Consider the following 16,232-nt stretch of genomic DNA (forward strand, 5'->3'; position numbering starts at 1 on the left):
TCGTCGTCGTCGTCCTCTTCTTCTTCATCCTCTCCATCGTCATCCTCCTCGTCGTTGTCGTCTTTCTCTTCGCCGCCGTCTACTTCACTTTCATCTTCACCATCAGCCTCTTCTTCTTCTTCTTCTTCCTCCCCCTCTACCGCAGTCTTAATTTCATTTTCCTCATCGAATTCCCTCTCCTCTTCCAACAACTTCATCTTTAGAAAAAAACTCGAACTAGAAAAATTTCGCTCTATTTTTTCCTCAAAATTTTCAGAAATTAGGAAGAGAGAGAGAGAGCGGAAGCTTGTTTGCTCTCTCTACCAGTAGCTTCTGCAACGGGGATCTCAGCCGTTGAAACGGGAATTCACGCGGATTGATGACGTGGAGCGTGATCGAACGGTCTAAATGAGAGAATTATGTATTTCTATGGTAATTGATTCCTTGCGCGCATCTTTTTCCGCTTTTCTTCCTCAGCTGCTTCTCACGTGCGAAAATTTTGTGTGGGGCAACCAAGGGGCTAGGTTAACGGTTTGTGTTTTTTTATTGGATAAAGTAAGCATTTAATACCTAAACTATTAATTTTGATCCGTTTTAATATCTAAATTTTTAAGTTTTTTAAGAGCATATTTAATGTTTAGTTTTGTTTCATTTTAGTACCCGTTAAAAATTTAACGTTAGGTTTTGAAACAAATTAAAAGTTTAGGTATTAAAATTGATAAAAATTGATAGTTTAGGTACTAAACGCGTTAAGTTTTTAACGACAGGGTATTTAAATGAAATAAAAATTAAATTTAGGTATGATTTTGAAAAACTTAAAAGTTTAAATACTAAAACGGATCAAAATTAATAGTTTAAGTATTAAATACATATTTTACTCTTTTCTATTTCTTCGAAACCATTTCCATTGCTTTGCATTGAGCCCATAAAATTGAAATCCATAGTTCAAAGGTTGAGTCTCTTTAGAGAATGTTCATTGCCATAGACACTCAAATTTTATTCGGTTAAAAATGAGTGACCTCTTCTCTAAAAGTTATAATTTAATTATTCAATTAATATATTATTATAAATAAATTACTCTGTTGTAAAAATTGAGACATAAGTCTAATATGACATGGTATAATAATAGTAGTCTTAGTCCTCAAATCTTATACATACTTTCGAAATAATTTAATAAAATTTAACTCTCCATAATAAAAATTCATCAATTTTAATATTTTTTGTGATACTATCAAACCAAACGAGTCGATCAGATCAAAACAAACAGTTCTATGATTGCATTATGCTATAAAACATCATATTACTGTTAAATTGTTATTATATAAAAACAATAGAAAATTAATATAATATTTTTTAGAGAATAAACAATTTAGGAGAAGCACAAAGATTAATTTGATTGAATTTGTAAAATTATTTTAAAATTTATTAACTGAAAATATAAATTATATAAATTTTGAGTCAAAAACTTACATCATGTGATTATTTCATCTAATGTTCGATGAAAAATAATATATTTACAGTACTATAAAATTAAGATGAATGGAACCCAACAACTGATTTAGTCAACTTTTATAGGCTTAGATTCTTGATTCATGTGAGCAATAGGGATGGCAACGGGGTAGTTTCGGGCCGGGAATCGTTTAAAATTTCTGTACCCATCTCCGCTTAAAAAATCGTGGGGATTTAAACGGGGATCCCATCGGGTAATCGGGAAAAATCGCGGGAAACGGATATCCCCGTTTAACATAAACGGTTATTTAAACGGGTATCGGGCTGTGTATATATATTTACATTAAATATATGAATATTAATATATTTAATTTAAATTAAATTTATTAATATTATATATATATATATAATAATTATTTTTAATATTTATCGGGACGGGTATCGGGCCGGGTATTCGGGTAATTGGGGCGGAGATTACCAAACCCGTCCTCATACCCATTTAAAACATTCGGTTTTTCCCCGTCTCTGTCCCCATTTATCATCACCGAACCCGACCCGTTTAATTCGATTTTCGATTTCTCCGACGAGTTTAGTTTTTTTTGCCATCCCTAGTGAGCACACAAGGAAATTCGGTCTCTCAAACACAAACAAAGTCCAATAAAATAAAGAGTAAACCACATGTTTAGTGTCTAAACTATCAGTTTGATTGTTTAGTGTCAACTTTTATTTTTTTTTCTAAATCGTACTTAACATTTAAATTTTGTACCATTTTAGTGCCTTGTTAAAAACTTAACATTATGTTTTGAAAAAAAACAAAAGTTTAGGTACTAAAAGGGGGAAAATTGATAGTTTAGGTACTAAATGTGTTAAACTTTTAACGATTGATACTAAAATGAAACAAAAATTAAACGTTAAATATGATTTTAAAAAAATTAAAAATTTAGATATTAAAACCGACCAAAATTAATAGTTTACGCTAAAATAAAAAAATACCCCATTTCATGACCTACCAAACTATAAAAGAAGCCATTTCATGACCTACCAAACTATAAAAGAAGATGAATTCAATAATCAACATAACCAGATCAAATCACCACAAACAAAGATGAATATCTCTTCTCTACATCTTCTTCTCACAATTTCACTTCCGTAAACCCAATGTGACGATGATCTCATAGACCGAATACGCAAAAAAACACCCTTTTACGACCTATGCATCTCCACCCTGTAATCAAACACCGACACCGAGGGCCTAGCCGGTGTGATGGCCGACATCCTTTTGTCGAACATAACCGACACGTTGAACTACATTCGAGCTCAGATAAACGAGACGTTGGACCCTAGAATGGAGAGAGCACTTGTTTACTGCGCGGAGCTTTACATACCTGTGGTGTAGTAGAATCTGCCGCAAGCAATCGATGCCTTGGGCAAGGGGCAATTTGAGTTCGCAAGCAACGGGATATCGGATGCCGCTAAGGAAGCCGATGCTTGCGAGAACAAATTCTCCGTGAGTACGAAGTTGGGGCCGTTAAGTGAGAGGAACAAGCTGCTGCATAGCTTCTCCTATGTGGCAGTCGCCATTGTTAAGTTGTTGCTCAAAGGGTTGGTGGCATGACTGTTAATTTCTTGTGGGATCATTCGCAACTATGTGAGAGAGTTTCAGTTTTCCACCATATAATTAGCATCTTTTGGTTTGTTCTTTGGGTAAAGTACATGAATGGTCCCCCGACTATAGGATATTACTTTATTAAGTCTCTTGACTATTAAAAGTTACAAACTGGTCATTTGACTATAGCGCGTTGTTTTGTTGAGTCTCTCGACTATCAAAAGTTACAAAATAGTTATCCGACTATTTATTATGTTCCAAACTCATCCTTTTCCGTTAAAAAAATTGACGGTATTTTGAGCTCAACATTAACTTGTTGATCGTGACATGATAAAATCTGATCTCAGAATCTCGAACGACTATCATATCCCAATCATCATGTTAACATCCGACTTAGACAACCACCAATTTGTTAACGGAAAAAACGTGTTTGGAACATTATGAATAGTCGAGGGACTTAACAAAGTAACACTCTAAAGCTTGAGGACTATTTTATAACTTTTAATAGTCGAAGGATTTAATAAAGTAGTATCACGTGTACTTTGCCCGTTCTTTTTTGTCTTCATTGTTTCTTGTTCCCCTCTTTGTTGGGTTGCTTTTGTATGGTCTGAGACGATCTCTTTGGTCCTGTCGAATTTATTTTTTATTAAGTAAAATAAATATTTAATTAAAAAAACATAATGTTTAATACACTTTTAGGGGCATAATATATTATATATATATTTTTATAATATAATATAATATAATATAATGTGAATCTTCAATGAGAGAAATTTGAATGACTAGTATGCCAGAATGAGATTTTATTTAAACACAGAGATCCCATAACAAAACCAGTAACAGATAAGCCAATGTGCAGGCAAATTATTGAGCACCATATGACCAAAGATTTACATGGTAATTTAACTCACCCCACAACCATCACATACCATGAACATAAACAAGGGATAAATCACCACCAAAATTATACTCCATTGATCAGTCTTACTAGGGCTACAAATGAAACAACATTGCACCTTTTGCCCAGAAAATCTTCCCCGACTTTTTGTTATGACTCGAGAGAATCGGAGAAGAACGAGAATCAAAGAAAATAAAAACAGAGACTGAGAGAAGAAGATTAGGAGAAGAAAGAGAGATTGAAGAAGAGAATAATTTCATTCAAAATAGGCATAGCTGATTCTATACAAGGTACTGGTTTTATTTGTTTACAATAGTACTGAGAATCTAAGATGGCCAGGTTGTTGTCCTTGCTAACCGATTCTGTTTCTCTTAAGTAGGTAATGGTCTTCCAAGTCTGGGCTGACTCGCATAGCGTCTGGGTCAGTTGAAGGTTAATTTTCTCCATGCCTCTCACGTGCGGGCTGATTCAATCCCCAATTCCTTCTTTCAATCCCTAACCTTTGCCTCCCCATCCCCAATTCTTCTTCGATTCCTCGTCCTTCTTCTCCTACTGTGGCAATTCCTTCGCTTCTAAACCCGCAACCTGCTCGACTGAAGTGAACGTAAGAAGGCGGATCAGAGATCGTTTTTTGTTTTGTTTTGGTAAGATTAAAATTCTTTTGTTTTAAGTCTTGAAAGAGTTTCAGAATAAACAGCATATCAAAATGCATATATTGAACTGTTTTGCCACTATTACTGTTACGTACTAGGGAGATGCGGAATGAGCTTGATCTCGAAAGCTTGCGGATAAATTCCCCGAGAGCTGGAGTGAATTTGGACTCCCCTCTACTGCCGCAGCTGGCAACGGAGATCCTTGGTAACTTGTCGGTGTGCCTCCGGGCGACATTCCTGTGTAGAAAAATGAAAAGGAAACGATCTAGTCCATATTGACAGTTTAGATACCTTGATCAAGCACCTTTTACCAGTAACTCTAAAGTCGAAACCTAAAGCATAGTAAATCTAATATAGTCTAATCACGCAAGCCAAGGATTTGCATATTAGTGAATCCAAAACATTACCTTGAAACAGTATGACAAGACAAAAAATGACAGTAAACACCATGGCAAACATGTTGCTGCTGCTAGAAGATGTTGGCTTGGCGGCACTAGCAGCGTTCGATTTCTTCAAGGCTTTCATCCGTTCGATCCTCGCACGCTTCAGCTTTGCGAGTTCTGCAATCTCCCTAATTAGTTTAAGGTCAGCTGCATCCAACGATGGGGCTCTTGGTGGCCTAGGAGGTTTAGAAGGTTTCTTATGACCCAAGCTTTTAAGCTTCTCCTTCACTAACATATTCTGCTTAACATCTTTACTATCTTGTCCCTTCACATCCATGCTCTTCATGGACTGCGAATTCTCTGCATTAACCCTACCGGAATTTGAAGCGCCGCCGGACAAAGACGCTCTATTATCCGACCCCTCGGTAGAACCGCCTTCCACGACCTTAGCAAGCAACAGTTGTCCGACAGTTGTGACTTCATTTTCAAGGCCGAGTTCTAAATCTGTAAACCTAGAAGCCATTTCATCCATGGAACACACTCCGGAATCTAAATTCCCAGTCCTGAAATCTTAAACTTTGGGAATGAGAACAAGAAACTTCAACTTGAAGAAGCAAATATGGTAACTTTTAAGCTTTAAACTCACACGACAACAGCTTTTCAACAATGCAATTTAACGCAGTAAACAAACCTTAATATCAAACTCTGCATCCATTAACAGAATACAAAAATTTCAAAAGGTAATTCCCAAATGCCAACAAAAACACCAATACAACCTGGAACTTTAATCAAAGAGGATCAAAAGGACAGATTTCATATATAAAAAAGCAATACAAATAAAAATAATAATTGAAACCCCGAAAAGATACCAATCAAAACCCAACATTCATCGCTACCCAATAAAGAAAAGAGCATCGTTGATCAAACAAAATACCTTGGAAAAGAAAGCAAGAAGAACCCAGATCCGATGCTAAGGGGAAAAGACCAGAAAACGAGTTGGAAATGAATTCGATGTAAAGATAAAAGAGATTTGGATTCAAAAAAGCACACACACAGAGAGAAAGGAGAGGATGAAACTTGGAAGTTGCTTGAATTAAGCGAGAGATTGAACAGAATGGTAACTTCTTTTTCCCTGTAAGCAAACAGAGAGAAAGAGCTACCATTACTTTGGTATTGTTGAGATTTAAATATAAAATCTCACCGACACATGGCAGTCCCCACCGGTGGGCTTCCCCCTTCGTTTTCTCCTTTAAACTCACTTTCGTGGCCATCAGTGGTCTTCTCTTCTTTGGTCTTTTCTAATATCTCCTTCTTCGGCACATTTTTGTGGTGCTTATAATAGGTTTAATTTGGGTTTAATCCCTCTCCTACGTTAAAATACAGATTTAGTTCTTTTATTATTATTATTGGTTTAACTTAAAAACAAGAAATCATAGTTTTTTATTTAAGTGCTTAATTTTTGGATAACTTACAATTTTAATACTTAAACTATCAATTTTGATACATTTTAATACTTAAACTTTTATTTTTTTTTTAAACCATACATAAATTTTAGCTTTTATTTTATTTTACTACCCGCCGTTAAAAATATTAGTTTTTGTTTCATTTTAGTACACTCGATCCAAATTTAACGTTAAGTTATGAAAAAATTAAAAGTTTAGATACTAAAACGAATTAAAAATGATAGTTTAAGTACTAAATGATGCGTGATTTATCCTAATTTTCCTCCCAAAATAAATACATAAAATATTCACTTTTTCATATAAATTATTGTCTTTAATGGTGTTTTTGAAAAAGAATAATAATGTTATCAATTTAAACTTTGTGGATCACATTATTATAAAATTATAAAAATTAAACTAAACAAATAATGAGCAAACTATTTCTATTAATAAATTGGGTAAATTATACCGTTCCTCGTTAAACTTTACTATCTCTCTTATTTTACTCACTGTACTTTCAATTTTTTAATTTGTTCACTGAATTTTACATATTGAATCGTTTTACTCACTCTGTAGTTAACTCTCTAAAGTTATGATGATGTGTCATTTTTTATTATTTAATATAAAATAATTAAAAATATTAAGGATAAATTACATCATTCTTCACAGAACTTTATTATATATCCTATTTTACTCACCCAACTACAAAGAAGATGATTCAAAACGTCTTATTTTTGGTGTATATTTGATTTTTCCTGAACAACGTCATATTGATTCTTGTGCTATGTCATAACACCGTTAAAAGGTAACGACGGAGTGAGTAAAATGATTCAACTTTAAAGTTCAATGAGCAAATTAAAAAAATTGAACGTACATTATGTATAATATGAGAGAGAGTAAAATTAAGAGAGAAACGGTGTAATTTACCCTAATAAATTTTTTAAGTAGCACCAGCCATTGAACATGGTTTTTAATTAAAAGTGGAGACTATCAATCATTGTTGAACCCAACACGTGGCTTTCAATAATAATTTGTGATTTATCAAACAAAAAAGGTATATTAAAAGATCCTTATTTAATAATATACTAATATCAAACTTTTTAAATTAGTGTAATACAAAATATTAACACTAATATTATTTTTTAGGTCGCCAGTAATGCTATTTTTACAGGTCAAAGGCAATATAAATATAGCAAAATCATAATTAATAAATAAAGCAAATGTAGTTTTCTTATGTGCTAATGGGAGTACATTTTATGTATGTAATTTTAAGCAATTAGGTCATTCAAATATATCTAAGTTCGAACAATTTAATCTGCATATATGTAAGTTATCTATATTTAAAATAGGATAAAAACACTACTTTGCAATTTAAGAAATAAAATGTGAAAGTGTAAGTTAAGAATAAGATACACTAACATTTGATGATAGCAGCACTAATTGATGGCTTCGAGGCGAAAACATAGAGACCAAGGTCATTCTTGTTGATCATACCTTTGTCAATCCTAGATTTGTAGAATTGGTCCTGGTATGCAATCAACATGTTAACTTGCTTTTCTATGTCCATAAAATGCGAACGAAAAGGTAACGTTGACGATGTTATACCGTCAAATTGGAAATGAATTGAGGTACGATACTATCTTTAACCAAGGCCACCGCACAACCACCCCAGCCGGCTCCGGTTAACCTCGCTCCTAGCACACCGTTATTTCTGCAAACTTTCTACGGGCAGCTAGTTACATAAAGAAGGAAAGATAATCATGTGGACTCGCCGTCATAACAAAGTATTTTCAGTGTTCCATGAAAAGAGAACCGTAGAGTGAAAAGCTTTATCATGATGCATAGTGAGTCAAGCATATTGAATGACTCTAAAGTCTAAACATATTGTGGTTATTGTACCTGCATTCATAGAGAACACTACAGCTGTGGTGGCTTTCGTTCATCAGATCACCGAGCTTCTTCAGCTTTTTCTCCTCGCTACAGAATGAATTATGAAACTAATAAAATTGGCAAAATGAGTTTAGTTGGCTGGGAGAATGTTCGAAAGATTTTCAGCCCTAATCAACACAGTCATATATTGAAATGTTCCCCAAGAACTCCAATCAGCTGAGGTTCAATCTCCAGGCACGGGAATATATCTCCATTGCACCAGTAAAATATCACCATATGGGAATACTAAGGAGTTGTATTCCTTTAAATTTTTACAAGAACTTGCGGAAAACTATAGCTATTGAAGTCACCTTAAGTTCGATGCCACAGTATCCTTCAACGCATGAACTCGGTTGGCTTCAGAATACACACGAGCAGCTCTCTGGAAAGTAGGATAAAGTGACGAATGAATACAATAACATAAATTATGATATTGATTCAAAAAAAACAGTTCCGTTCGACTTCAGCCTATGAAAAGTACCTGATGCAACTCGAAGTGCTTGGCTGCTTTTAGCACATCCAAAGAAGTTGGGTTATCACCCAAGATTGATTGAAGATCCTTCTCGGTGATTTTCACAATTTCCTCAGAGGTATATGGCTCCTCCTTCAAATATTTCTGCAGCAAAAAGGTAAAAATATATTTTCAAATGATGGAAGATAAATATCAGCAACTGAGATATAACGAATAAATAAATAAACACCAGAATATTGAGGAAGAAGGAAAAAGAAGAGATAGAAACCTTGACAGCAAGCATAGGATCATTAGAACTGCGACCTTTGGCAAATTGAACACATAAACCTTCAACATCAGAAAGAGTTTTGACTTTTTTTATTGCCTCGTGGGACTTCATTCCCAGCTTTATACTGAGCAAGATCTGGAATTTCGGAAAAGCGAAAGAAAAAGGCACCTTGCAAGTATTCCCAAAACAAAGACGACAAAAACACCCATGAGGCACAAGAATCCCACAAAAGTGCAATCTCAATATCCTCATTTTTCACATCAGCTAAGGTAGCTTACAGATAAGGAAATGTAACTTACAGAAGCCAATCGACATTCAACAACTCTGTTATTATAATTTGTAGCAGCTGTAACAGCTTTTTAAGATTCTGCCAATGAATGAGCTATTACAAAGGTACCTCCAGCAGAGAGTTTCACATCAGTTGCACGAATAGGATTGAAATCAATAAGCTCAGCAAACCCATTTTTGGCCATCACAGAGATTGACTGCAACCATGGAACATGTAAGGAATGGTGAACATTTTCAGCAATAACATGTTCAGCTTGATAAACACATGATGACTCAGGAAAATCGAATTACAAAGTAAGAAGGTAGAAAAAGTATAACCTGGTCCATCCCACCAGACTGTGTTCCAATGTGCTGTTCACAATCACATGTAACTTGGGCAATTTCATTCTGTCAAGATAATGGATATTAAAATTTCAGAATTGGACTTGTGACTACCAAAGTGAAGATAACATACCTTTGGAAAGTTAACACCAAAAGCAGCCATGATAGAAATTGTGGATGAGCAAACAAAAGCTGTAGAGCTTGACAGACCGGAGCCTAGAATGAAAATGCACGATGAGAGTAGAGTTTTCTATAGGATCATACAACCACCATCATGTGAAGGTAAACTTTTATTAATTTAGAGCCAAAGTCTCAGTCTACTTGTAAATGATGTAAAAGAATACGTACAAGAACTGTTCCATCAATAAGAACATCAAGACCAACTGGCACGCCAACGTCCACTCCTTTTGACTTGGCATATTCATAATAGCCTTTATACCTGGGGAATGTGGGAAATACTAGCATCATCATTTTGCAAGGTATCATAGAAAGTTAGAAACATATCGACAGCAAAAATCTATGCCATTTTAAAAAGAAGTTTCGCATGTGTGGCAAAGAATATATACCAAATTTAAATTAAAAAGAACATAAAGGGTACAAAAGAATTCAATATCTCACCCACAAAGGAAATAGTGATCCCATCTATGGTTCTTCAAGTCGCTTGCCTGAAGAATCATGCATGATTTAATGCAACCAGGAAATGGGTGTCAAATACATGAACTCTCGGAGAAACAATTAGCAAGTTACATAACCAATTCAATAACCAAAAGAAATTGTTGAGGAAAGAAGTGTCAAACCTGGTTAGGATCAGCAGGTTAGGTACAAGTAGTGTACTTATCATTGACATTAGCAATTCGGAGAAGCTTTTCAGCCTCTCCTTTGTGCTGCTTTCGGATCGCCACAATCGTGTCTTGCCGGATTGCCGTTGGCAACACCGAGTATCCTTCATAGTCAATATGTTCCCCAATCAGGTTCACTCTCTCTGCAAGTAAAAATAGCCATTGGAAATCAAGGAATTCAAAAATCACCAGTATTCAGAATTAAAGGATCCAAAGAGTAAGAAAGTTAAATTAAACTGTCTATTTCTCTCACAATGCTTATCAGCAAACAATCAATTCGAAGTCAAACTAAACAGTGTCTACCACAACATATGTACACACAACACAAGCATATAAGAGAGAAGCACTTGCACTGATGAAAAAAATAGCAAACAAATTGTTAGATTTTTTTTAAAATTTATTCAAAATTCAACGTTCGTGATCAACATGAAATCTAACTACGAAAAGAACATATACATACGAACATACAAAAGCAGACCTGGAGATCGAGCAAAGACCTCGGGAGCGTGGCCGAAAACTTCAAGAAACTTCGATTTCAAATTTTCGAATAGAAGCTTAGCTTCTTCGAGCTGAGATCCTTCACCGTAGACCGGTTCAAGTGAAGAATAAATAGGAACCGGAAGCTCAGCGTGGTTCGCCTTTGTTCTCTCTCTCCCTGGATCACCTCTGTTTTTTTTTCCTTTCAGTGATTACTCACTTCTTTCTCTCTTTTTCATCTTACGTGGCAGATTTGAGACATCCCCATAGATGTCAACTATTTTTATATATATAAAAAAAAACTCACATAATCTTTATTTCTTTGAATTGTTATTTTATTTAATTAATGGGTAAACTACGTATTTAATTTGAATAAGAGCCACTTACAAATAAAAATTATTTATGTATTAATTAAGAGAAGTTGTATGTATAATTCAAGATTAGATGTGTACTTAAAAATCTCTCCTTTGTCATTGCCGAATCCAGTGTGTCGTCTTTCTTTTTTCTATTTGCACTATTGTCCGTCTACACCGCTCACAAAAAACATAGTGATGATGGTTAATTTCAGCAAAAATACATGGGATTAAGAATATAGGGATTTAAGATTTTGAAGTCTTTTAAAAAAAGGTAAACGTGTTTAATATCTAAATTATCAATTTTAGTCTGTTTAAGTATTTAAACTTTTATTTTTTTTTAAATTATACTTAAAATTTATTTTTTGTTTCATATCAGTACTCATTCTAAATTTAACGTTAAATTTTGAAAAAATTAAAAGTTTAGGTACTTAAACGGATAAAAAATGATAGTTTAAGTACTAAACGTATTAGATTTTTAATAACATGATACTAAAATAAAACAAAAACTAAACGTTAAATATAATTTAAAAAAATTAAAAATTTAAATACTAAAATGAAACAGAAACAAAAACTAAAATTTAAAATAAAAAATCAAACTACGTACCATATATTTATTAAATGACGGATTTCATTGTAATCATTGACAGTTACGAAAAAAAATAAAAAGATATGATTTAAATATTTATTTTCCAATTAAATAAAAAAAACGTGAAATTATCAATTCGATTTAAAAAAAATTTAGCTCAATTGCTTATGTTTTGACAATAAACTCAATTTCACCCAAAGACTTTACTGCAATTGTTATAACTGACCAAAGTTGGAAAAAGGAAATGGACATACAAATAAAAACACAATCCCCAACTATATCATAGTAAAAACAGCTGTTACGTATGTCGAAAGCTCCCACCAACATAATTGTGTTTCTCACTTCACTGAACCAAGAAACCAAGGAGTGGAGGAAAGTGTAGATAGGGAGAGACCACGGAGTGAATTTCTCGATCGATCGAGAAATATATGGATGAAATGTCGACCGGAACATAAAAAAACGGGGGGAAGCAGCATGCTTTCCTCCAACTACATCAAACAATGGTCTCTCTAAGCTCATGAATCCTTGGTTGCGGAAGAAGTAGCGGTTTGACGGATTCGACGTTGATGAACATCCCAGTTATACACACGTGCGATAGTTACCTGTATGGAGGTAATAAACTAATAAGAACCAAAAACAAAACACATGCTGACCAAATACACACGCTCAGCCTGTACTACCTGAGTTATGGTCACTTGATCCCTCAAGAACTGCAAATCAGCTATAAGAACTTCCAGACTTGCTTTAGCGTTTTCCGAATTCTTTTTCAGTAGCGAAGTGGCCTGCACATGCAGAAGTTAATAGAATTACTTTACTCTTTTTCTGTTAAAGCACGCGAACAGTTAGTGACCAGTTATGACTATTGCACCTCTTCGCATGAATATTCCAACATGACATTTGCTCCCAGCCATAAACAAACTGAATCGTTGTCCTCAATGCGTGCCCGGGAATATATTCCTTCAGAGACTTCAAAATCAGCAATAAAAGCCTATATAAGCCAAAGGTAACATTACAAACCATAATCATACACGCAACACATGTAAGAAACAAAGAGGTCTAAATTCATCTTCAAGCTTTTTTCATAAAAGCATGCAACCGTAGGATTTGAGAAGTTCACACGTAAGCAACCACAATATGAATGTCTTATACAGTTCAATCCCAGCATTAAAGTACAAAACTTAGACACGAACATTAAGAATTTCAAGCAATACAGGCCCATATGCAGCAGATCACAAGTTCACCGAGTCACAGTCACATGAGACTTTCATGCTATATAGAAGCCAGAAACTCAGAGATAGAGTAGTCATTCGCATGAGCTGCAACTCAGATTATATTCCATAGAAATAAACAAATCTGATAAGTAAAATCATTTCTATAATATCCAAAATTCCAAAAAGAAATGAACAATAAATACTTCTTTTTAAACAGAAGAACCACATTGTCAAAGTCTAAGGTATCAGAAAAATACGAACCTCGCCAGTACCCTTCTCAGCTTGTAAAGTGACAACCACATCCAAGCATTTCTCAATATCAGGAATTTTTGCCTGATGACCACAAAAATAAGGCATATTTGTCAAAATCCATGTGACATGTCTGCATCTTTACGCAACATATATTAAGCATGAATGAGAATGTCTAGCCTGGTTGAATCTTAGGAAGGGAATGAACATAGATTAACCCAACATACTAAGCAGAGCATCATAACATAACATGGTACACATAAAAGCTTACTTCCATTCGGTATCTAAGAGTGAAAGAAAAAAAATGGACAGATATACTTTCAGCCTATGATCCTCGGACTCTCCAATTTTTTTAAATACCCGTGTCCGACTAATGTCTAACAAATGGATACGGGGATATGACCTCCAAGAGTCCTCCATATACATGAAACCCATACAAAAGTCTATCCATGCCAAATTCATACCAAAATTCTATATTACTTGCTGTTTACTGCCTTGTGGTTCGTAGCCTTATCCCGTGTTCCCTCTACCTTGAAATTAAAGTGACATTGAAACGGTTTTGGTTTGTGCGATAACCCATGTTTCCTCTATCGTGCCACTAAAATGCATGGTTGAGACTGAGGAGGATTTTCCACATGATGTGAAAATGGGATGGTGGAGGTTGGTTTTTGATGGGGAACCACCACTATAAATAGCAATAGTCTGTAGGTCTCTATGCACATAAAACACAAGCAATTCATTTAGCGCAACTATACCATCTAGTGAGGTTCTAGAGTGCTTAGAAGGCTTTGGTGTTTCAGTTTCTTGTGCAGCTAAATTCGACGAGCTTGACGGTGGTGTAACCACATCTCAAATTGTAGCATTCGATCTAGACAATGACCGGAGGTATTTCTGTTTGGTCTTTTTTGCTGTGTTTGGGACTTTATGCTCATTCTATTCTTACACTTACACCCAAGTCCAGGTAACATGACTTTTAGCAGTCAAAGCCTATACATAAAGCGTGAAATAGTGAAGGAAATTCTAGACGTTAACAAGTCAAGTTCTTTCCAATGATATCATGCTTTTACAAAACACCATTCAAAATGAAATTGTATGAACTAACAACCATTTTCCCAATCAAATTCACAAACACAGGAGCTTATAATATTACAATACTTACTAATTTCAGTTCTATTAAATATTAGAGATATTTTCGATGGCTATGATTATTTAGTTTCCTTAATGTTTTAAATCAAGATCTCAATACAATACCTGAAGACCTCGTTGCTGAGCAAGAAGTTTCATCTCAACCAACTTATACTGCTGAAGCCTGCAAATTCAATAAGCTCCAACCAAATAAGCCTACGAACTCTTCAATACCAACTAAACATGAAACCCAAACAGAACCCAAACTTTATAAAATTGAGAATTAAAGGAGGGACCTTTCTTGCAGAAAAGCGAGGGTGGAGTTGACATCGAGGGCAGTTTGAGAGAGATAAGTCTCTACATCTTCTACGAACTGAGCTCCCGGAATTCCTCTCCTCTCCGTCGTCGTTTTGGGGGATTCCGTTGAAGACGAAGATGCAGCAGCCGCCATATTTTGATTGCTTTTCTCGATTGAGGAGGAGAAAACCAGAGGGAGAAAAATCACGCCGCCGATCGGTACAGTGCAAGCTTTCACATAGGCCTTTGGGTTCGTTGCTGTTCGAATGACTGAACCAAGGGAATGGAGCTTGGGTTTTTGAAAGTGGAGAGGAAGACGCACCGTAAAGGTCAAGTGAGATTGCGAAAGATAGAGATGAGATAATGCGTCGCGTACGACGTCGTTTAGAAAGTGGAAATGAACAAACGAGCGCAGTCGAATATGGGCTAAATCTGGTTTGCGTCTGGTTTTTTCTTTTTGACTAATAGGGGAAATGGACAAATTACATAGAAAAAATAGGGTAAGAAAATTTTATTTTTGAGATCTAACGATATTTTTAATATTGATTTAGAACTCATCACATTAAAATGATAAATTTTAATAAAATATTATTTTTATTAATTTTTATCATATCAGAGTAGAAAATTTAAATAAAAAATATTTTTTTATTAAAATTTGTTATCCTAAAGTGACGAGTTCCAAACCCAAATATAGGACAGACTCGAGTTGGATATCCTTCAAGCTCTCGCCTAACAAGCTTCACTGAACACACAGAGAGATGCACCTATAGAGCTATCGAGTGAAACTACAGTCATGGGTTCGGTATAGATCTCCGTTAATCAAAAAACGACACGCACGTCGATTCAAAACCACAACCTATACCATACCCTGACCGTGATTTCACTTGACAAGCTTTCCCAAGCGAAGACGAAGCTAAAGTATCGGACAAGCTTTCTAGGTTGCAATTTCCATCAAGTTCGAATCGATTCAAGTTAGATTTTTTAAGAAAGTGAGATCTGTTAGAATTCAAGTTTGGATGAAAAGGTGATAAACTTCGACACAATCTAAGATAATAACATAATTTTTGGATCGGACCGAGTTGAGTCATGTTTCTATTCTAAAATTTTAAATGAGAACGGAGTCGAATGAAAGATATAATTTTCGGATTGGGCAGACTGAAAGATATATAATTTTCAGATCGGATCAAATTCAAGTAAGGGATACACATTTTTCTGGTTGAGTCGAGTTTACCCAAAAAGAAATCAACCAGATCCGATGTCATCCATATTCTAGCATTGGTCCTTAGTGTTTTCCCTTCAACTATGAAATGGAAATTTAAAATTTACTTATCAAATCGAAATTTAGTTATGTTGATCGATTGTGTATTTAGACGCTGGATTGACTAATAATTTTTTTTTTATAAT

At 34.8% G+C, this 16,232-nt stretch overlaps 2 protein-coding genes and 2 pseudogenes across 3 annotated transcripts; 1 reads left to right on the plus strand and 3 right to left on the minus strand.

The window, feature by feature from the left end:
• Positions 1-2,533: 2,533 nt before the first annotated feature.
• On the plus strand, positions 2,534-3,043 carry LOC120209530 (annotated as a pseudogene).
• A 1,127-nt stretch (positions 3,044-4,170) lies between these two features.
• Positions 4,171-6,156, minus strand: LOC120209527. Of its 2 annotated transcripts, none has more exons than XM_039208515.1 (4): positions 5,903-6,156; positions 4,993-5,538; positions 4,681-4,822; positions 4,171-4,525 (listed from the first exon to the last, which is right to left on the minus strand). In XM_039208515.1, the coding sequence occupies exons 1-4, from the start codon at positions 6,129-6,131 to the stop codon at positions 4,366-4,368; spliced, it is 1,077 nt and encodes a 358-aa protein (XP_039064446.1). In that variant the 5' UTR covers positions 6,132-6,156; the 3' UTR covers positions 4,171-4,365. The 2 variants fall into 2 exon arrangements, with proteins under 2 accessions (XP_039064446.1, XP_039064447.1); XM_039208516.1 differs by having other exon boundaries at positions 4,427-4,517.
• A 1,654-nt stretch (positions 6,157-7,810) lies between these two features.
• On the minus strand, positions 7,811-11,243 carry LOC120209537 (annotated as a pseudogene).
• Positions 11,244-12,123: 880 nt separating this feature from the next.
• On the minus strand, positions 12,124-15,162 carry LOC120209528 (probable prefoldin subunit 3). Its single transcript, XM_039208517.1, has 6 exons — positions 14,828-15,162; positions 14,658-14,715; positions 13,419-13,490; positions 12,815-12,934; positions 12,627-12,728; positions 12,124-12,548 (listed from the first exon to the last, which is right to left on the minus strand). The coding sequence occupies exons 1-6, from the start codon at positions 14,980-14,982 to the stop codon at positions 12,462-12,464; spliced, it is 594 nt and encodes a 197-aa protein (XP_039064448.1). The 5' UTR covers positions 14,983-15,162; the 3' UTR covers positions 12,124-12,461.
• Positions 15,163-16,232: the final 1,070 nt, after the last annotated feature.

Source organism: Hibiscus syriacus, unplaced genomic scaffold (genome assembly GCF_006381635.1).
Source record: "Hibiscus syriacus cultivar Baekdansim isolate YM2019G1 unplaced genomic scaffold, ASM638163v2 tig00019131_pilon, whole genome shotgun sequence".
Classification (NCBI taxonomy): Eukaryota; Viridiplantae; Streptophyta; class Magnoliopsida; order Malvales; family Malvaceae; genus Hibiscus; species Hibiscus syriacus.

Coding starts and splice junctions, on each gene's coding strand:
- LOC120209527 (XM_039208515.1), bottom strand. CDS start 6,131: ATGGTAGCTCTTTCTCTCTGTTTGCTTACAGGGAAAAAGAAGTTACCA. Junction 5,539..5,902: donor TTCTTGCTTTCTTTTCCAAG/GTATTTTGTTTG, acceptor CCAAAGTTTAAG/ATTTCAGGACTGGGAATTTA. Junction 4,823..4,992: donor TCTTGTCATACTGTTTCAAG/GTAATGTTTTGG, acceptor TTTTCTACACAG/GAATGTCGCCCGGAGGCACA.
- LOC120209528 (XM_039208517.1), bottom strand. CDS start 14,982: ATGGCGGCTGCTGCATCTTCGTCTTCAACGGAATCCCCCAAAACGACG. Junction 12,729..12,814: donor TGGAATATTCATGCGAAGAG/GTGCAATAGTCA, acceptor CTGCATGTGCAG/GCCACTTCGCTACTGAAAAA. Junction 12,549..12,626: donor ATCAAGTGACCATAACTCAG/GTAGTACAGGCT, acceptor ACCTCCATACAG/GTAACTATCGCACGTGTGTA.